The sequence below is a fragment of the Lepisosteus oculatus genome, chromosome 2 (assembly GCF_040954835.1).
Source record: "Lepisosteus oculatus isolate fLepOcu1 chromosome 2, fLepOcu1.hap2, whole genome shotgun sequence".
Classification (NCBI taxonomy): Eukaryota; Metazoa; Chordata; class Actinopteri; order Semionotiformes; family Lepisosteidae; genus Lepisosteus; species Lepisosteus oculatus.
The window spans coordinates 64,409,847-64,432,096 of record NC_090697.1 but is presented as its reverse complement, the minus strand read 5'-3'; the positions used below and the strand labels follow the sequence as shown (position 1 = coordinate 64,432,096).

Sequence of the window (22,250 nt, the reverse complement as noted above, 5' to 3'; positions counted from 1 at the left end):
CTATTATTCTCTTGCTTGGATTCCAGCCTTGTGGCTTACAAATAGCAATAAAAATTTGTGTCTGGATGACTTGTGAGATTAGAACCAGGATGACAAACCCTTGATGACATTCTCAGTATTAAACAAGATGAATTATACTCTGATCCGTGGCACCCTCAATTAAATACTGAAAGACTAACTAAAATCAAGAACTTGCCTTTTATGAAACACAAGACGCATTGCCTGGATGAATGACAACAATGAGTCTTTGCAATCCTGCAAATGTATTTTCTCTCTTACAAAGCTTTTGGTTTTTCACTTTTGTGCTGAATGGTCTGTATATGCATACGTACTGTATATGCATATTTTAATCACTAAAACTGATAAGACATTACTAAATTGATTTTAATTATTTATTTACCTTGAAGAGAATTTACATACAGGTTTATCAATATTTGATTCAATTAATTTCTGAAAACAATAAAAAACCGGTACAAAACACTTCCTCAATGCTTATGAATCTGATTTTATGAGAAATATACAGTATTGCTTTGAAATAAGCAATTATTCTTGTATGTTTTGGATTTTTTAGTCAACAAAAAGACTATCATGTTGATTATAGGCTTATATTCATCTTACATATTTCACTGTATTTATTTAATTGTCTATAAAGAACCTTTTGCTTGCAAGTGGCTTATTTGTCTTCTTTACGAAAAGTCACACACAACATAAATGCTTTGGTTATGAAAAACTGGCTATAGAACAGCTACTGCAACAAGCAAATGGAAAAGGTTTCTCTGTCTGCCATTCTAAAGGCTGGCAGTAGTGAGCTCAAACATTATATCTCACTGAATCAAATATTCATTAAAAGGTCTCTGCACGTAACCCTTAATGTCTCATAAAATGGAAGAGAAGCTTAGGGAAAGGACAGCTATATTGTCAGGAAAATTGGATGGAATTTCACATTGCCTGAAGACAAACTTATGCCAGTCTGACTCTTAAGATCACGAGGGACTCTCAGTAAGTCCTGCCTCTTAAAAGACACTAAGAGACGCTATACTGCTGAAGTAATTTACATTACACAAGGAAACCAACAGCAGCTTTTTAAAATCGGTTGTGTTTAGATTGCTGAAACCAAAACATTAATGCCATCACTTTTGTTATGGGGCTCTGGAATCCCCAATGCTCCTTTGAAAATGGAAAAGAGAGATTGGATGGAAGAGGGATGAGTGTGATTGCTGTCTTGAAGGGCTATGAAATATGTCCCAGCTGTTGTTGATCATTTTCAAGTTCTGTCTAGACTTTTTACTCGTTGCCTGTAAATTGTATTCATCTGACATAAAACAAACTGACACACAACATCAAAATCATTTACTGTATATTTTACATGGTGACATTTGAAGTGCCAAAGACACCTACTGTATGGCTGAGAATTCATTTATGAAAAGGTGGTGTCATAGACACCAAAAATGTCAGTGAGGATGTCTAGTCATATTAGAGTTTGACATAAAAAGGTGTAAGAATAACATCTTTTGCTTTAACAGAGTAGAGGCAGCCCCACATGCTGCCTTACTTTTGGTGATGCTTGTAGAATTATACACTAAACAGGTGGCATCCAAGATGATAAGCATTGTTAAACCTTACATACAGTATAGACATTGCAATAGTTGTAGCCTGATATTTTATTTAGATTTGTTTTCTATTAATAGGAAGAAACAATGTCAAAATATAATGTCTGACCTACTAAAAATGAATATGTGATTAAAGTATGAGCCTGTCTTCCTATCTAACAACCAGCATCTACCACCATCTAGAAAATGTACAGTACTGTATGTCTTTAATCAAACCCTGACCCATCTGTCAATTATAAATTATAAACCCAATATTTAAAGTTGTATTTGTATGGCCAGACAAAAAAAGCTATCACCAAATACTGAATTTGTTTTTTTATGCTTGACAGAGATCAATCTTCTGATTTAATACAAGTCTTAGCATGTGTATATGAAATGCTATTGCCAAACAATCAGCTATTGAATAGTGCTTGATTACCACTTATCTATATTTATACTGTATATTGGAAAAGCAATCTTACTTGCCCAAAACAGTTTGAAATAATTTATTTAATTCTACTTTGGGGGTTGATTCTATGCATTCCAAACAACTTACTGTATGACTCACAATTCCTTCCCAAAGAAACCTCCACCTGTCATTTCAATTAATTGACACACAATGTACCACTTTGACCTGAACTTTAACAGCCATTACTTATTTTATTAAGCCATCTGGAACTGTAACACTTGTTAACACTGAGCAAGGAGAATGGCTTGTCTGGTCTGAACTGTCACTGTGGGCACCAAATCTGCTTTTAATAATATTAACTACTCGTCTAATTTAAAGAGTTTCCATAGCATTTACAACAATTTTTTAATGCTGAAAATTGAAGCTCAGTCTCCGCAGAGGTAAAATGGTGAGTCAAGGGAATATTTTTAATGGTTGCAAACAAATCCACTGTTTTGAAAGAGGGAATGCATGCTGGAGGCACAGATTTATACAGAATTTCTTCTTTTCAGAAAAACATTAATTAATTATTTAATGGTTTCATTATTTCCTTAAGACTCTTCACACAATCCCAAGTATGCCGTCCTCATAAAAAAATCAGCAACATTCCTAGGAATATAGATTCTTACAAAATGTATCCCATTTTCCCTTCAGCAGTCTCACAATTAGGAAAATACAGGACCTACAGTACATTACAGGATACTTGTAGAATCCAGAAGAATTCTGAACATTTTTATTAATTGTGCACTGGGTACTTATAATTATAACTCCAGCTTTCAATTGTGTGTTTGTATAGAACGTACTGTATGTGCTAATTCTAATGTTTGTCAAATGAAACAGAAAAACCACAACAGGAAATCAGCAGAGATCTAGAATTGTTAGACACTAGCAAATTATTTTAGGTGTTCTTAAGCTGAAAGAGAAATTATCTATAAGATCTACTTAGATGAAGAGCACAAAACAGATACTGCAGTGGTGTAGTGCATTAAATTATTCTTACAGAAAATATTATAATCAAGAAAACAAAGAATGCCCCCAAGTACTGGAATGACATGGTCAGTAAAAAAAATAAATAATTAAAAGCCAGGAGGGCAATAAGCTGCTATAACTCAGTTCAAAGACAGCTTGTGATGCTTTTTGCTAAGCGACTTCAGGGGCGGGGTTAACAAAGAAGTACTTTATACTCGCTCGTAAAATGATCGATTAAGAGGGGTTTTGGGAAACGCCCGAAAAAGTAGCACTTACTCGTTGCTCGTTAGTCTTTAAGATTCATCGTTTTCGGGAAACTCACCCCTGCTCAAAATTGAACATATGGGTTCCTAATATGTTTACAGTCATATGAAGTGAGTCCCACAGCTGACACCAGCTGTGAAAGGTGCTTCAGATTACAGTTTGTAGGTTATCATTGCTAGAATTAATTTTATTACACCATAAGGTTTTGGGGTTATAAGGTCATTGCTTATAGTAGTTGTATGTATAGTATAGTATGTTAATCTTTTGGGATTTTTGTGCCTTTTTGCAAACCACAAGTTGCATCATCCAAACAGGCACCATGTGTTTTTATTATAAATACCATCAAGGCTAATTCTCTTTGATATTTTGCTCATTCATTATTCTACAACCAAACAGAATACAAATAACAGGGTAATTAAAAACTGTTAATATAAAGGTTTACCTTAAAGTTCCCTATGCACTATTATTATTTAAATAAATCATGACATATTCCTATCAATGCATTTTGAATTTGTCATTTGCATTTGTACAAGTATAGAAGACACAGCCCAGCTAGTGGTGTTACTGTTGTAAATATGTTTGTTTCCTTTATATTACCATGAAACTAACAGAACAGAAAAACTATGACTGACAGATTGACAGCGCCGGGACTGCTATTTCAAGTGACTTCCAATAGACCTTAGTTGCTGGGGAATTGTGTTAGCCAGTAAGTGCAATCATTTTCCACTGTGCTCCATCGAAGTTCATTTGAATATACCCATTATTCGCTCTGCCTCCAAACTAGATATGACAGCTCAAATTTGGTAAATTTCTTTATGCATAGTAGAATGCATTTAAAAATAGAAATATCTGAAATTGTGCCTCTCATACATATATATAAATAAATGCCAAGGACCAGATTTCATTTTTCATCTAAATTAGTTTTCCCTCAAAATAGGATGTTTTAAAAACATATTCAAGTTATTTTTTTTTTTAGAAAAGTGAAACCCTTAATCATTCTCATTTGTTTTCCTTGCAGAATTTCCTGATTAAGAATGTTTTCTTATTCTACATATGAAGGTACTGTATATTTATTACATGTATTACTTATTGGAAAAACAGCATGAGCAATGCATGAATGAATGATACTTGAATGTACATATACATCTTATTTATGAAGAAGCTGATGTGTATATGATTTACTTATTTTTCCCATATTGTATACACTGTCGCATGGTACATTATATGGTATCATAATCTCTGTTAGCACTCCATTAGTGTTGTAGCTTGTTCAAAAAAATTAAAAAGTTAATTAAGCAATACCTACAGTGTATTTTCTTAATACATGTTGCCACATATTTCTAATTATGTTTTCCCTTAGGGTACATTTAATTGAAAGCTTTACCTTTTCACGTGACTAAATTCTATATATCTATGAACCATACATCTTATAAACCTATAAGCCTTATTCGTTTTTCATCTATAATTACTCAATTGAGTTTTGTCACCATTTTATGAATGTGCATTAACTTAGCAATTTTCCAGTCAGGGGGTGCGACTGATGGAAGAAAACATAATCAGTTAGTGACTTAAAGAACCACAGAAAATACACAAAATGGTGGCTCTACAGTGCCATAGAAGACTTCTTTTGTCCTGGCCAATTAAAGATGTATTCAGAGACTGGCAGACACTTTTACAGAGATATTCAGAGCAGCAGCACATAAAGTCTTGTTTACATCATGTTTCTGTGTGAGATTTTAATACAGTGCCACTTAGGCTGTATCCCCTCCAATCCACTCCACTGCAGAAATTTGACAAAACTAAAGCCAGGAACATAATTACTTAACTAGCTAGTTAATATACAGAAAAATAAGATTACAAAATACATGTTTTTGGTCTAACATGGGCACTTCTCAGTCAATGACTGGGGGGAATGTGTCTAGCTAATTCCAAAGAGGGATTATCTAATATGCACAGTAACTTGTCATAATAAGTAACATCTATCTTAATTCTGGTCTATACTTTTTTCAAACATCAATAAATATTATATATACAGTAATCCAACATTAAATAAAGGGTCATTAAAAGGAAAATAATCTGAAAGCCTCAAGGCACAGCAATAGTTTAATGCAATATTATGCATTTCTTAGCAGGTATAAAAGAACAACTGACATAGCCCATCATTTAATTTTAAAATTTTGAGTAAGAAAGTCTATGGTTGAATATATGTCCATTTAGACTCAGGCAGGGATTCCAACTGCTGTTTCTGTTGGTTTGTTTTAGCTGAGCTGAAAATTATTTGGCTGATCCCTTAATTGAAGGATTTGCTAATTAGAACTTTTTATAACTGTTATCTGCTGAAATTGCTGCTGATGACTAGTTAGAAAAGGACATAAGCAATTAGCTAAGAGATCAGTTGACATGAAAACCACAAGACAATCATTTCTGGAGGATTCAATTAAGGAAAACCCTGCACTAAAGTTTTACATTCCTGCAAAAAAGATTTACCTCTCACTCCCAGCCGTGGAAAGCGTTTTTAGGAGGGTGGCGTATCATACCTCGCATTCCCTGGAGCCAGAGATAGTGCAGGTGCAGGGTCCTGTGCCATTGACTAGCACATCCATGGTATCAGAGTTTGTTGGATTGTAGTTCATGTAATACTCCTGCAATTGGGGAGTTAGGTTATGCTCTGTTTCCTGAGCCTTTTTCCTGCGCTTGCGGCCCATAGAGTGCTGCTGAAGCTGCCGCATGGTGTTAGGGTAGCGCTTCCATGAGACGTAGATGACCAACAGGATTAAAGATACAGATAAAAAGAGTGCCACACTACCTGCAATGATTTTGTGAAAAGACATGTGCTCGAACTCTGGCTCTTGTGTGAAGCCAAGGCCACTGGAGGATGGTGTACTTGGTGAAGACGCCCGAGATTCTGCCTCTCCTAAACTGTTAACGGTTGGTCTGGGAAGCAGCTTGGGTCTGGGGGGGATGTATGAAGGAGGAGGCCTTTTGATGCCTGGTGTTGGTGCTGGCGTTGGTGTAGGGGTTAACAATGGAACTGGTGCAGGGGTTGGGATCTCTTTACAGATGCTATAATTTTTTACCACTTCCATGATTTTTGCTCCTTGTAAAGGCCTGGGGCTAGTACAAATCATAGTGGTGTCTTTGGTGCCTTTGAAGTTCTTCAGCCAGCTCACTAGGGGACAGATGCTGAGGCTGCAGTCCCACACATTGCCAGCAAGGCTGATGGTGGTCAGGGAGATCCAGGCAGTGACCACCTCTTGGGAAATGTTGCTGAGCTTGTTAGACTCGAGATTAAGGATTTGGAGTTTGGGCAGGCACTGGAAGACTACCGCATCTAAAGCTTGGATTTCATTCCCTGAGAGGTCCAGCTTTTGTAGGGAAGTCCAGGTCCAGGAGAGGCCCTGGCTTACAGAGCGAATGCGGTTCCACTGCAGATAGAGTGCCCGCAGGTTAGCGAGGCGTGGAAAGAGAAAGAAGTTGATCTTCGAGAACTGGTTGTGCTCCAGATGGAGTTCAGTGAGCTTCTGCAGCCCTATAAAAGTAGTACGAGTGAGGCTGCGCAGGCGGTTGTAGCCGAGATCTAGGAACTCCAAGCTGCGACACTCTTGAAATACACGAATGGGAATGCTCCTCAAAGAGTTGGAGCGCAGGTGCAGACTGAGTAGCTTGCGCAGGCCACGGAACTGTCCAAGCTGCAGAACCTGCAGCTTGTTGTAGGACAGATCTAGGTTGCGCAGATTGGGTACGGAATGAAAGGTGAAATTGTGGACCTGTGTGATCCTGTTGGAGCTTAGAATCAGCTCCTTGAGCCGGCGGATGCCATGGAAGGCATTGCTGTCTACCGTAGTAATATAGTTGTGATCCAGGTAGAGCCAGATGAGCTGGCTGAGTTGGGAGAACTGGAAGGAGTGCAAATGCTCTATGTTGTTGTAGCGCAGAGACAGACCCTGGCAACCCACTGACACATTTTTTGGAACATCATGGAAACCACCCGACTCACAGTACACGATCTTCCCTTCACACCGACAGGTCAGGGGGCATGTCCTTTGACTTTGACAAAGAGACATGAGCAGGAAAGCTTGAAGGAAGAGGAAGACTAGTTGTGCATCAAAAGCAAGGGACCCTGCAGAGATGGAAAGCACAGATATCAGTGCACAGGGAATCACTGCACCAGACTTTCTGTACAAAAGCCACAGCTGACCACCCCAAAATCTGAATTTTTGATGCCTATAAAAAATCTTCACATTTATCTTTTGGGGAGTTTATTACTCTTTTCTAAATACGATAGTACAATTGACCTCTCCATCACCTTTGCAAAGAATAAAACTTTACAAACTTTACAAAGATTTGCTTGTGCGTTCACTAGTTTAAGTGGCAGACTTTGGATGGTTTTCAGTAAACAAATAAATTAGAGACAAAAATGAATGAGTGCTAATGGCTGAATATAATACCAGAAGCAGACATGCAGCGTATTCAATTAATCTTTTGATCAATGTTTTTGGAGCAGAGTGATTTCCAACTCAAAATCAACTTAACTCAGTCATAGCATTATTTAACACAAAGGACAATCACTAATATGAGAAAACAAATTTTAATCAATACAATAAATAAATCCAATAAATTTAAATAAAAGTTAATGTTTAAAGTAAATTTTAGTACCAGATCTTTATGAACTGAATATAGAGATGTCTTTGGAGAGATAAAAGTTAATTGATGTAGTCAGGACCCAAGCCATTCAATCTCTTAAAGACGAGCAGAGGTATTTTCAATTGTATTCTGAATTCCACAGGGAGCCAGTGCACAGCTGCACTTTAGTTTTAAAATCTGAGTCACCAAGTTCTGAAAATATTGCAACTTGTTAAGGGTTCTTGGGAAAATAAAGTACTCTTTATGATAGGAATTCAGATCTTCCATATATGAAAAATAAGGCAAGGTTCCTTCATAAAAAAATATTTTTGAGGCCCACTTCAATAACTGTCTTATTCAAGCACAATCCTCTTCTACCTCTTCTATGTATCGAGCATGTACAGTATAGCTGGCTTTTGGTTTACATTCACATGTTTTCCAAATGTTATTGGACAATAGCAATTATTGATCTGGTTAAAGGGAAAATGGTTGACTTCAAGTTACAAACCCATATCCCAAATAATGTATAACCTTTTAAGATAAAGACCCACCTTTCTGAACTAAGGGAATGTAGATGTTAGATCTCTTGTTTTTCTCAGAAAGGGAAGGGTATGAGTGGGAGATTGCGGGAGACATACATTAGAAACTGAGCACACAGCAATTTGCAGAGAGAGTCATCAATTCTGTAAATGTAATCCTACTGAAACAGTTAACACTTATTACAGTGTAGCTGAAAATCACTCCCCAGCTAATTCAGTTATAAATCAGCACAATTCCCATTTCTTACTGTCTAAAAACCCATGTACAGAGAGCATTAAAGTGGAGGTAATGGACAAAAATCCATACGTATTAGTGCCAAATTCTCTAGACATACATTAGAACTTATAAAGTGCATTTCATGCTTTCACCCAGAACTTCTCAACACCTGCATCTGGCACTATATCTAGCTAGTAATCAGGGCTTACTGGCTAACACTTCATCCAAACTATACTCCCAAAGAACAGTAATGCCACTCATTGGGACTAATAAAATGACCTATCAATTTCCTGGATTGCTTCTTTGCTTAAGCAAGTGATGTATTTGTATTGCAAGCAAAACCAGCAGACAGCCCTTTCTGCATGCAGTGCTGTTAATATATGTTCAGATGTAATTACAAATGTTCTTGTTCCTATACCATTAATGCAGTAAGTCGCGCTATTCAGCTGAAACATGTATATACTGTATATATTATACACATTTATAATATGATCATAATCACCTCTTGATAAAAAATTTCTTCCATCATTTTTTTGCAGCAGTCTGGCTGTGTAGCCTCTATTGCCAGCTAGTAGATGTAGTGTGGATACAGAATATTATATACAGTACTGTACTTAGAGTACAGTTTGAAGGGTGTAAAATTATTATTTAAATACATTTTCCTGCAGTAAAAATAAAAAGGTGATTGGGGGGAGTCAATCTATTAATGATCCAAATTTAGTTTAATTCTAACTCCATCACAGAAAACTCATATTTCATAATAACACAATATTTATTTTATCCAAATATTTTCTGGGAGGAGGGAGTTCGAATTGCTAGACATTTAGTTTGGTGTTCAAGATTTTGTTGCCTGGGATCTATGTTTATAGGGAAGAGGTACTTTAGTAGAATCATCTCAATATTAAATATCTTGCACAGTAAAAAAAGGTGGCTCTGGAAGATAAAGCAGATTTTAAATAACTAAGTATCACAACATTACATGTTCCCAATCAAATGTAATAATTTTCAGATTCACTCTAGGTTTCATTATTATTCCACTGAATTATTCTAACCTTGTTCTTATATTCATGTGGACACATAATATTATAATATTTTTTAGGAAAGATCGTTTAATATTATCCCTCAAAAGGTTAATGCATGTTAACTGTAATTAAAAAACACCAAGTCAATGTGCCTTGTTTACTCTACTCTACTTATATTGCTCATTGCTTAGCTCATTTAAAACCAAATCAGCTATTTATTGTTCTAGGTTAATTTTAATGTTTTCCAAGTAATGATCAATTGTCTATTTATCTCAATTCTTTTCTCCTTTTGGAAAAAGAGTAAACACATTTTCCATAGACTCTTTTTAATATTTAGACAGTAATATAAATCCTGCTGGAACACAGCAAGTTTATAATGTGATGCACAATGAAAACACAACAGTGTAAGTTTTCCAATAATTTCTCAAAAGAAAGTCAAAGATATGATTGTTATCTGCTCAAAGAAATGAAGAACATTGGGTTCCTATCAACATGATTGAAGAGAGAAGTTTCCAATTGAATGAGATGCTCTGCTTTGACCATCAGCAAACTAATCCAGAGAAACAAAAAAACTGACTCTGACAGACCATGCACTGGGAGAGGGAGGGTCAACACATCATTCTGATCCATCTGTTTAACTTTTTTTCAGACTTCAATGACCACAGCTGAAAACATTTCAAGAGCAAATAGCCCACTCATGAACAGAATGAGTATAGGTTGCCAGTTATATGAAAATGATCTGCAAGGTAGCACAGAGGTCATGTGGTGAGTGAAACAATCTTCCTTATCTGTAGGTCAAAGAACATCCAAGGTGGCAACAAAGAGAGTGGGTAGAGTTTCTTTTTTATTTCACTAATGAATCCTGTTTTGTCCTTCATGGTCCTCATGGATGACAATGTATCCATAATGTAGATGTCTGACTCCTGTTGACTGTAGAATTGCTATCAGTACATCATGGAGTACTAGATGTAAGGGAATAATTTTCTTTTGGTGCATAATGAGGGTGATCTTACCATTCAGCAATATATTGATGACATCTTTAAACCATCATCCTTATCACCCTGCAACTCACAACTGAGAATCCACTGAAGCTCAGCAGGTGTGAGCCTAGTCAGTACCTGGATGGGAGACCTCTTGGGATAAACTAAGGTTGCTGCTGGAAGTGGTTAGTGGGGCCAGCAGGGGTTACTCACCCTGCAGTCTGTGTGGGTCCTAATGCCACAAGTTAGTGCTGGGGACACCACACTGTAAAAAGGTGCCGTCCTTCAGATGAGACGTAAAACTGCAGCCCTTTCTCTCTTTGGTCATTAAAAATCCCAGGGTGTTTCTCGAAAAGAGTAGGGGTGTAATCCTGGTGTCCTGGCCAAGTTTCCCATTGGCCCTTACCAATCATGGCCTCCTAATAATCCCCATCTATGAATTGGATTAATTACACTGCTCTCCTCCCCACTGATAGCTGATGTGTGGTGAGCGTTCTGGCGCACTATGGCTGCTGTCGCATCATCCAGCAGGATGCTGCACATTGGTGGTGGTGGAGGGGAGTCCCCATTACTGCAAAGTGCCTTGAGTGGAGTGTCCAGAAAAGCACTATATAAGTGTAAGCAATTATAATAATTATTTAAACCAACAGTTTCAAATTTAGTAGAAGCCAAACTGGAACTGTTGAATTTTCAGAAAGACAGTGCAAGACCTCTACATACTGAGATTACAAAGGCATTTCTTGAAGACAACTATGTTGAGGTCTGTATCCATGTACAACACAGCATGTGTAGGGCTAACTACCAATATCATCAAAAAGTCACATATTTAACAGATCAATTTTCTCAAATGACAGAATATTCCACAGCTGCCGATCGAGAGTCTGACAAGTTCCACATGTCAATGTTAGTAGTGGCTCGTGGAATAGGCTTAATACTACTTTAAAGGGATTTTCCTTTAAAGAAAAGCCATCCTATGACCCCCTCTATGAACAAACAATAGATGATATCAACTTCTCAATGTTACATTTTGACAGTATGTCATCATACTGTCTACATTTCCATTTGAATTTTTTTGGTTAAATTGTTAATATTGATGTTTTAATTTTCAATTAAATTCAGTAAATTTGAGTATTGTTTTTTACATGTATGCATGTATATATGTATCCCTGAAGAGAAAACTGTCTCTTTCATAATGCACTAGAGATATTTATGTCTACGTGTGTGGAATTCCAAGATGTCCCCCTTATTCTGGGAAAGCTGGAAAACTGGTAACGTTGTATGTGTTGTGTACTGTACCACGTTATGGATTTATGTTTCTTTTAAGTTAGGTTAGTTCCCTAAGCATATACTGTACTTAATTCCTTTTATTGTACTGTGTAGTACATTTTAAATAAAAGACAGTTACCTACGGATGAATGTATATTAATGATTTTAGGAGTGGCAGTTAGAAATTAACAATATTGTAGCAGCCCCTTTATACATAGGATCCTGATGTATAATAAACTCTTTGTTTATATTTAATTTGAAATAAATTGTTAAATTATTGTTTAATAATTTTTAACAACAACAGTATTAAGATTACTGTTGAAAAGGAAGCAGAATATATTCATGTTCATTTGTTTCTTCTCTTGTAGACTATATATACTGTATAAAATATATTTTCCACATTCTTGATTCCTTTCAGGATAGAAATGTGATTATCTTTTGATTCATGGCAAGGAACTCATCCACAGTAAATTATTGGAGTCACCCACATAGTAAATGCAGACACACATGCATGTTCATCAAGCCATGCGTGAATGTGTTTGATTTAGCTTTTTTGCTTTCCACTTACAAGTATGCTAATACAAAGAATGAAAGCAGTTTGAAGAACATGAGCTGGAGGCAAGCTGATTTTTTTTTCTTCCTAGTATAGTTAAGGATAGGAAAAATCAGACCTTTGCTGACTGTGTCAACCATGACTTTTCTAATATTCATTGTGAATATTAAAGTGGGAAATTATATTAGGCCATGAGAGGGACCCTATTCAGGCTTAAGTTATCAATTAAACAAGAGGGCTTAAATTATTAAAACATCAATCCAAATTGACATTGAAGGGTATACAAATTCTGGTATTTGCTTCCTCCTTGGAAAATGTTATTTCAGTGGATTTCAGTTCCAGTCCTGGGGGACCCGTGTGTCTTCTGGTGATTGCTCTAGCCGAGTTCTCAATAGCAGGCAAATTGATTAAGATTTTGTTTTTGAGACTTATTAATTTGCTTTCAGCTCGTAAAATGTATGGAGTTTGTAATTGGTGTCAATTGGTGTCAATCTTGTGCCAAATCCTGAGTTTCAGAGCTTCTCTCATTCAGGTGCATCAGCTGAAAGGCATCCAATTGCTTTTAAACAGTAGGGGAAAAAACCAAACACTCACCACGGGGGTGTTTGACACATTATCATTTCCACCTGTGTCTGTACATCATAACATGATTGCCTGATTTCTTTCAGCCAGAAATAAAGGCACAGATTCTTAATTTGAAAGGCCAGGAGAGATATCATACATTCCTGTAAGCTGAAGTTGTTAGACACGTATTTTTGCTATGGTATTTTGGAAACCAAGAGGGTATGAAAAATCTGAATCTAAATCTAAACAAGTGAACAGGTTACTTATACAAACGAATTAGCACCAGTGAGTTAGGGCCCAGTGGTAACAAAAACCAGCTGACACAGTGTCACCAAGGACCAAAATTATTTCATTTTATTTATTGGACGAAGCAGACAAACAATGGAGAAATTGTCTTAGCTGGTTAGTCATTTTTTTGCCCATAGACAGTGGAAAAGGGTAAGATCACAAGTTGATTCAAGCTTCCCTGCAGTGAAGTGAGTGGTAATTTTGTTTATTTGCAGCACTTAGTCAATAGATGCATGCCAAAGGCTGACAACTTCAGGTTTACTGACAGCTCTGATTGCTCTAATAGTGCCATCATGTATCTGTCGTTCTTCATCATTCTGCTATTGAGTAGTGTTACTCACTCAACAGAACCCTGAGTGCTCTATTTGTTTCATAATGCCTCTCATAGTATTTGTTGACTTTATTGTGTTTAATTAGTGAATCATTTTGTAAGCCGTCAACAAGAAGCTGTTGAACAGAGAGTTTTTAAAATATCACTTTTCTGGGCTTTTTATTATTAATACCTTAGATATCGCTATACAGAAAAATAAATTGATAGATAAAACATACATACAAATCAATTGATTTCACACACAGCTGCATCTGAGAATTATTTATATACTCTAGATATAAAGAAATGACCTATAGGCCCACTTACCATGAAAGTGTATAGTTACTTTATTTGGGTACATAAATGTTACATTATCATGTAACACAAAACAATTAGCTTTAGAATTAAGGGAATTTTAAGAAATATGCACTTAATTTCCTTAAAGCAACACGCATGCAACCTTAAAAAGAGGCTGCTTTTTAATGTTACAGTATGTTAATATTATGAAATGCAGTCGAAAATTTGTAAAATGACCTTATGTAATAGAGCATGCTGTGATTCCCATCTTCTCTCACATAAGACCAAAAAAATAAAATGCAGGTGCAGAGTGAGAATGTAACATGTAACATGTTGCTGCAAATCAGTGCACTGATATGATGCATTCAAACTTCTATGAATTCACAACTGAACTACTGTAAATTGGAATATGAAGCAAAAAAGCTTATGCATGCCCAAAGATGTTTTGTCCTATAGATGTCATGCATTGCAGACAGCTGCAGAATAATGGATTGTTGTGCTGTTGATTATGACTAGGAGTTGAGCAGATTAACTTTTTGCTTAAAAACAAGCAGTGAGCATCCATGCTCACAAGGGGGAGTAGCATCCTGTTTATTCGAGAGAATTGAGGTGTCAGGAGCCGGCTGTACTCCTTGAACTCATTCACACAAGCATTCAAAATGTCTATCCACTCATTGCCAAAACTTTCTAAGTTATGTGGACCAGATCGAGTGTAACCCACCCTCCGTCTCACAATCACAGTGGGATGTTAAACATTTGTGTGTGGGGGAAAGGGATTTAGTAACCTGTACAAGAACAAAGCACTATGATCACAGCATAGGAACCTGAAGCAAGGAGTGGGGATGCATAATCTCAGTCCAATTAATCCTGATTTGTTCTATGACCATATGTGTTCTAGAGACCTCTGAGTAATACAATACATATCTTGTGGGCACTGGATTATCCACCATGTACAGTAGAAGCCATTTAATGAGGTGTAATGTATCTTTCAGCCCCAAAAGTACACACTTTAGGCCTTGTAAAGAGTTGCTAGCTATGCCACAGTCTCCACATTTTACAGTTACTCTTAAATCACCAGTTTGTAATGACTTGGAATGCATGTAAGCTTTGACAATTTTAGTAAACTCATTGGTTTAATTAAGTCAGGAACGACCTATTGTGATCTTTGAGAGCTGCAGGGTGTTGGGATTTGTATTCCAAATGATCTCTAAATTGGCTAATTGAACAAATCAGATTGTTCCAAATGAGTTTGTCCCAGGTGTTTAGAGACTAATGATTTAAATGTGTTGTCTATAAAACTTGCTGGACAGTAGCTCTACAGGACCAGGACTTATGAAAGCAAATTATGATTTTTGATTATAATTATACAGAAAAAATCTACTTTTATACATTAAGCTGATACGAGAGATCCAAGTAGAAATGTTTCAATTATTTGCAGTTAATGATTCACATTTGATTTGTAAATGTCATTACATAAACTAATTAAGATTTTCACTACTTTTGTAGGCAATTATTTAAAATTAAAAAATTGTAAAAAATGTATATCATTATATTATAGAGGCACAAATTATATAAGTTGAATATGTTTATAAATATCCTAAATAATATATATAACATTTTTCTTTTACAATGAATGCTGCCTATTGTGTTTATTTCCTTCATTTTAAAGTGTGAATTCTACTTCTACTGTATATACCTTAAGTATGAAACTGTGACTTCACATTCCAGCAGTGTGTGCTATGTACAACAAGTGCTTATGATCCAAGTGTGTTTGTATTTTGTGCAATACAGTTTTATAAACAATAGCAAAGCATTTTTGGTCAAATAGTATTAGTTACTGAGTTAAATAAAGGTACAGTATGATGTATATTAAGTGTTAGATCTATGGCTTTAGTTATCCTATACTCTGTTTCACATACAAAGACAAACTGGTGTTTCTGCATTTTACCATTCACTGAAGTACAGGTAGTAACAGATTGAGGGTATAAAGATCTGCCCAAAGGTAAGAGGGAGAAACAAATTGCTTTAAGATTTTACAAATACTAAAATAATGATCTTGCAAAAATGAACAGCAGGACTCTGTAATCACAATCAGTTATTTATACTGGAAAGAAAACATTGTTGCATCATGTAAAAGTAATACTGTATCTAACTATATTGTTAGCATTTTACTTTATTTTCCACATTACAAAAAACAATTAAAGCATACATGATTTGAGTTTGAGCCATATGTGCAAATATTGCTTTGTTAAAGCAAAAAGTCTCAAAATGCATATACTGTATCTCGCTAATAAAAATGTAATTTAATTAACCCAGAAGCCAAAATGCCTTTGTCAGCTCGTGTTTAATCATGCCTTGTTTTGCAGGCAGCTGTAGGTATTTACCGGCTGATTATAAAGATTGCATGGAATCTTTTTACTGAAAACAGTGGACGTGACATAATTCTATATCACATTCAGTGGCATTAGCATACAGCTATTCATTATATATGTACTATGCATAAAAACTATTTATCTATTTATGCAATAGATAATGTATATGAAAAATAATGTATATGAATTTTGGAATACTGATTATATGATTCTGGCATCATTAGATCATTCATGACTGCACTATAGAAGGGACTTTGACTATTGAATAAGCTTTAAGTCACCTCATTAGGTAGATATGATTGGCACAGGTGATGAGGTGATTTAACCTAATGAATGTCAATCAAGAAAGAAAAACAGGAAATTAACCAATATCCCCAGCTTATCAAGAACAACATATTTGTGCCATTGGTACTTAGAAAGATGGATAAATCAGTGCACCATCACTCTCATTCTGAGTTGTCAGAAATTGTTAACCTGGAAGGCATCACAGCCAAGCTAAGTCCATCAATGACAAGCAATGATCTGGAAGACCAAAAATAACAGCACTGTGCCAAGATCAATGGGAAGGTCCACATCTAATGATCTGGGCAGGAGTGTCTAATCGCCACAGAGCTCCACTTGTAGTGATTGATAGAAAACCTTACAGAATGGTGTTATACTGATGGAAGTCCTGGGACCTCATTTGCCACCCTTCCTACAGGCTCATCTTGATGTGACAACGTTCCAGCAGCTCAACGCATGTTCCCTTGCAATGAGAGATGGGATGTTGTGAGGTAGAAATGTGAGAGATGTTGTGCTGTGGATGCCCCACATGCCAGTTTTCAGCCCTATTAATCATTTGTAGGATGAACTTAGATGATGTGTGGCATGTAGGGCTCAGAGAACAGTGAACAAGCACATGCATGTGCAGGCTTTGTGAGGAGAATCCCACAAGACAGCATCTTCAACCTGATGGTACAGCTTGTATTGTTGTCAGTAGTGGCCATACATGCTACAAGCCTGTGATTTTCACACAAGATCCTCTGTTGATCAGCACTGTTAATGACGTTAAGTAATAAAAGGAATTTGAATTTATTAATGTTTAACACAATTCCAGTGAATGTGTATGAAAATATATTATTTTTAGTTATTTCTTGACAATACTTTCTGACTTTGTTGCAGTTAAATAAAGTTTATTTCTGTGTTGTGTACATATATTATACAGAGATAAACACCTAACTGAGATACTGTACTGTATATAAACCAAACATGAGAATAAGAGGCAATATTGACTTTTCTTTTTGTCAGCCTCAAAAAATAACAAATTATTTCTCAAAAGAAAACCAAAAAATCTATCTAGAAGATTTCAATAATGGCCTGCAGCTTACAGTATATGCAATCCATAGTTTACTTGTATACTTCAGGAATTAAGAGGGAGAAAATGAGGAAAATAAATTAGAATATAACTATTTTTCACATCAACAGAGATAAACAAGTTCTTAGAATATCTATTTAAAACCTATTCCTGCAATATATTTGACTTTACGTACTAAACACTTCAGAAACAAAGTTCACAAAACTAAATGAAGGAGAAGGAATTTATACACTTCTCTTCTTGGCTTCAAGGCTGATCAGTTTTTCTAAAGTGAACAAGACAGCTACAAGACCACCCAGGGTCCAAATAAAGAAAGAAGCTGAAACAGCTGAAAGCTGTGTTTCACCTGTCTATTTTTCAGTGTAGAATTAATCTTTACTTGTTACTTTACAGCCAACACAAAATGATGCAGCTCCCTACTCATATATTTGTTTATTTCATTGCTGATTTAAGCAAAGATCAGGAAAGCAAACTGCAATTCAATAATTTTTTTAATAAGCCTTGTTAATATTCATCAATCTTAACATCTAAAGTCATATCCTACAAAAAATTAGTCATATAAGTGTTTGTGTTGGGAAGCTGATAACTGGCTACAGATGGTATAGGAATAGAGGAAATATGTAGTACTGTGATTGCTATTGTATGGCATACAAGTGACAGTATTATGCCTTGAGTATCCATGGCAGCTAGCTGCTGTAGTTAATTACTGGAAGCAAAGCACAATATAAAGTGGTAAGAATCCAATTGAGCACAAGGCCAAGGCCCTCAGTGTATGTCTTGAAAAACTGTTGTCTCAGCTCAACTTGTACCCCTAATGTCAGACAGCCAAAGACCACACAAAGAATGTGTAACAAAACAGTTCCTATTCTATATGAATTATGACATTTACTGTGATATGCCATTCCCCTCATGCACTGGAATTATTGTTAATTAAAAAAAAATAGGTACCATATATCAGGATAGGGAAACCACTGTTCATGAATATATGTCATAACAGGGTGCACAGAGAATAAGGTTACGCTATAGTGACATCTGTTTCTCAGGTTCTCAAGGACAATTAACCTCTCCAATTCTAGTCAGTATTGATCTTTCAGCCTAGTGAGTTTAGCATTCTTTAGGACTGTGGAGATCGGCTGCCTGAGATGGCAGAATGACTGGTTTATGCCATGTTGATGGCGTGATTCAAAGATTGATACCTGTCATTGTTGTGATAAAATTTAGAGGGGACACAATTTTAAAGCTCCATGATGTAGAATGCTGTGGTGACATGAAGCTTTGGGTTTCTCAAGTCGACAAATCACAGTGCAGTGGACCCAACATTTCCCACAGAATGATGTTCCTTTGGACTACAAGAGTCTGGTATCCAGGATGTGCTTCAGGTACAGTAGTACAGTAAAAACAAAGAACTAAGGAAGCATACCACAAAAAAGAGATAAGGCACACAAGCTTGGCAGGTTTCAGTGGACATTTTACACAAAGACCATGTAATGATCTTTAATAAGAGTCTATATTATTAAAGCCATGTTGTATGTCACGTTGTATGCTTGGTTCCCTGGCAAAACATTGCAATTTTTTTCTATCCTTGAGATAACAAAATCACTACTCCGAAACAATGTACAAGTCAGTAACCATACTCAGAAGTGACAACCAAACTTGTTCATTCCATTTCTAATCGTTTAGGAACTGTCAAGAAAGCTTACTTAAAGCTGTGCCTGTAACAAAAAAAAAAAACTCTAAACATAAACCTATCTCCTGTCAGAGTGGCCAGTGGGATGTGTCAATATCTTTTTTCTCTGTACATATTATACCAGACAAGGGCATATACAGTAGACCATTTAAAAGCCATGCACAATTATATGTTTCACAGATGCCAATAACAGAAACAAGACCCTTTTTGAAAGGGCTCATTCTGCTGCTAAGAGTCAATAATAAACAGCTCACGGATCAGGTCTGTATTTAAGATGTCTAATCTTTAGTCATAAACATGTCAATAGCCATTAAGTTCTCCAGCTTGGAGGATAAATGAATTTTTAAGAACACAGTGCTGCTGTGTTAGGATGGAGAAACTGCAAAGTGCTCTGTGATGAGATGATAATATTCCTTAGAAAACCTAGTACGAGCCTCTGGTACCCTGATCCCCCTGACAATTGAGTTTTGGCTCATGTTTTTGGCTAAGAAAAACAAAGTAGATATACATTTCTTTCTCTCCTACATCCAGTGAAGAGCTTTATGCAAAGCTAAATAAAGTCTGTCACTGCATAATATAACCTGTTACTCAGTTTCATATTAAGGCTTTGATTATTTGTACAGTACTGTAGATATACAGTATTTGTAGTCTAAAAATGGGTTGGATACAACAAAATTTGTATCCCTAGACAAGTGTTTGTTAAACTCATCAACGATATTTTCTAAAATATTTCTCAGAGGAGGCGTTAATATTCATTACTTGCATTCGTTTTGAACAAACTGATTTCTTTTAAGCATAGGTTAATATCAAAGCGTGCAATAAGCTTGTTATCTTGTACTACACTAAAAATATTACACGCTGTTCACTTTGTACACGCCACAAAGCACTTTAAATCTGTAAATCTGTTTCATAAAAACAATTTAGTCTTCCAGTGACGTTGATACTTTGAGCTCCCTGAAAAACATTGTATTGATCCATGGCTGCTTTGAAAAACACGATATACAGTAAAATAAAGCACTACAAGTAAAATAAGCAGGTGCACCGACAATTTCATTAACATTGCGCACTCTGCTTTTACCAGATTAGCTGCTGTTAGTCTGTTCCAATAGCATCTTAAAAATAACTTTTTTTTCCAAAAGTAGCTTACCCATTTTTGGCAATCTGATATCAGCTCTCTTCTCCGGGTCTACAGCCAGCTAGGACTCGTGAACCGGCTGCTTCTTTGCTAGTCCACTTCTATTCTCGGTTCAAGCCGACCAAACAGATAAAGCCCCCGCAGCCTGCAAGCACACACAGGGGACACCTGCTCGGCGCTGTGCTACGTACAGTAGTTGGGCGAGATTTCGAAGCAACGTTTCCGAAATATCACAATTCTTTCTCGAAACCATTTGCTCTTAAGTTTTCCATGATCTGATCAAGATGAATCAAAAGCGGCGGTTGTTAACGTACCTAGTAATAATAATTATAATAAAGGTCGGGTTTTGTATTCTACGAATAATTATCTATATATATAAAAATTAGAGTTTGACAAATAGGAAAATAGTAGTCATTATCTTTGTTCCCTTACAATCCATTCATTCATCTTCCGAGTCGACGCGACAATCTGAACTAAAAGCATCCTTGATTAGATAGAATAGCTCTCCGGATGGCTGTGGTTACTATGGTGTGGCTACACTGCGTGCTCCGTGTGTCCAAGTTGCTCTGTGTGAAAAGTATTTGCAGAGAAGCAGCGGTGTGGTGGAATGATTCTCTCTCTTTCTCAAAAGTACGGGCCCACAGTTGTACATTGTTCTCAGTGCCCTCCTCCTACTTCATGTTCAGTCTCCCACACGCGCAGATGTACCATAGAGGGACGCTGTTGGTGCAGTAAATTACCTTTATTTAGAGAGATACATTACTGTATGTACAGTATGTGCACTAATTTCTTCCTTTTGACTACTGTAATTCTTATCATTCCAAATTGATGCATTCATTATTTCTTAAATGATACATAAAAAGACAGTTTAAAAAATAACATGCAGAACATTTTATTTTTTATTTTTGTAAATCTTTGAGAAATATAATTTTATATCTAAATGAACTTCACACAGTAAAGCTACAGTGTATATTCTTTTTCAACAAAGCCTACTTTGTTCAGTAAATTCCTCATTATCTATATCTCATTATCACTTTTCTAACAGGTCTTCATGTTGTGTGTCTCAGGGCTATAACATTAGACATTATGAAACTGTAAAGAAACTATTTTCTGGAAGTTTTAGGTGTATGTTCCACTTAAAAAGAAATATGAAGCTGGGTTAATAAGATCATAAAACAAAATAGTAAATTGAATTTATCACTGCAATTTTGCTCAAAGTTCATTTGAAGTATTTATAATTTTTCCAAAATCCAACAACAAATTGTAGGGTGGCTTTGGCTTTGGTACCTGACAGTACCAATGTAGTCAGTTGAGTTTAGAACCACTGCTGAGTGGAGGGTAGGTGAATCCCTTAAAGGTGACTCACCTACCCTTTAAGGGAACTAACTAGAATTCACATGACCAGACCAATTGAAGATATCCACACAGATGATCATCTGGAGCAAGACCTTAAAGATAAAGGATACAGTTGCAGTGTGATAGGTGCGGTAGGAGCTACAGTAAGGCTGATATTTCCATAAAGGTGTTTAGATTGTCTAGAAGTATTTGGACATGTCTCTGGATGATAGATGCATCTGGATGCTGGTGATGAGATATACTGTAGATTCACCATTAAGACTTTGAGATCACACAAGAGGCCATCATGCTTTGCAAGAGCCAAACATGTTCACTGAACCATCACAGGACACATTATTGTAACCATTTCTTGTGGAGCAAAAGAAGGGACATGTCTTATAGTCAATACCAGGGGTACCCAACCTTTTTTAATGTAAG

General features: G+C 36.2%; 1 protein-coding gene across 3 annotated transcripts in view; it reads right to left on the bottom strand.

Moving 5' to 3' along the window:
* LOC102690984 (leucine-rich repeat transmembrane neuronal protein 4-like) overlaps positions 1 to 21,147 on the bottom strand; it is a 36,825-nt gene extending 15,678 nt beyond the window's left edge. For 2 of the 3 annotated variants that reach the window (XR_001478093.2, XM_015343741.2), the window contains exons 1-2: positions 20,490 to 21,147; positions 5,808 to 7,390 (exon numbers count right to left, since the gene is read on the bottom strand). Coding sequence is in view for 2 of the 3 variants with exons in the window: in XM_015343741.2 (XP_015199227.2) it covers positions 5,808 to 7,390; positions 20,490 to 20,493 (1,587 nt within the window). In the remaining variant the exon portion in view is untranslated. Of the gene's footprint in view, positions 1 to 5,757; positions 7,391 to 20,489 lie in introns of all 3 variants that reach the window. The other variant, XM_015343753.2, reaches the window with a different exon arrangement.
* Positions 21,148 to 22,250: the final 1,103 nt, after the last annotated feature.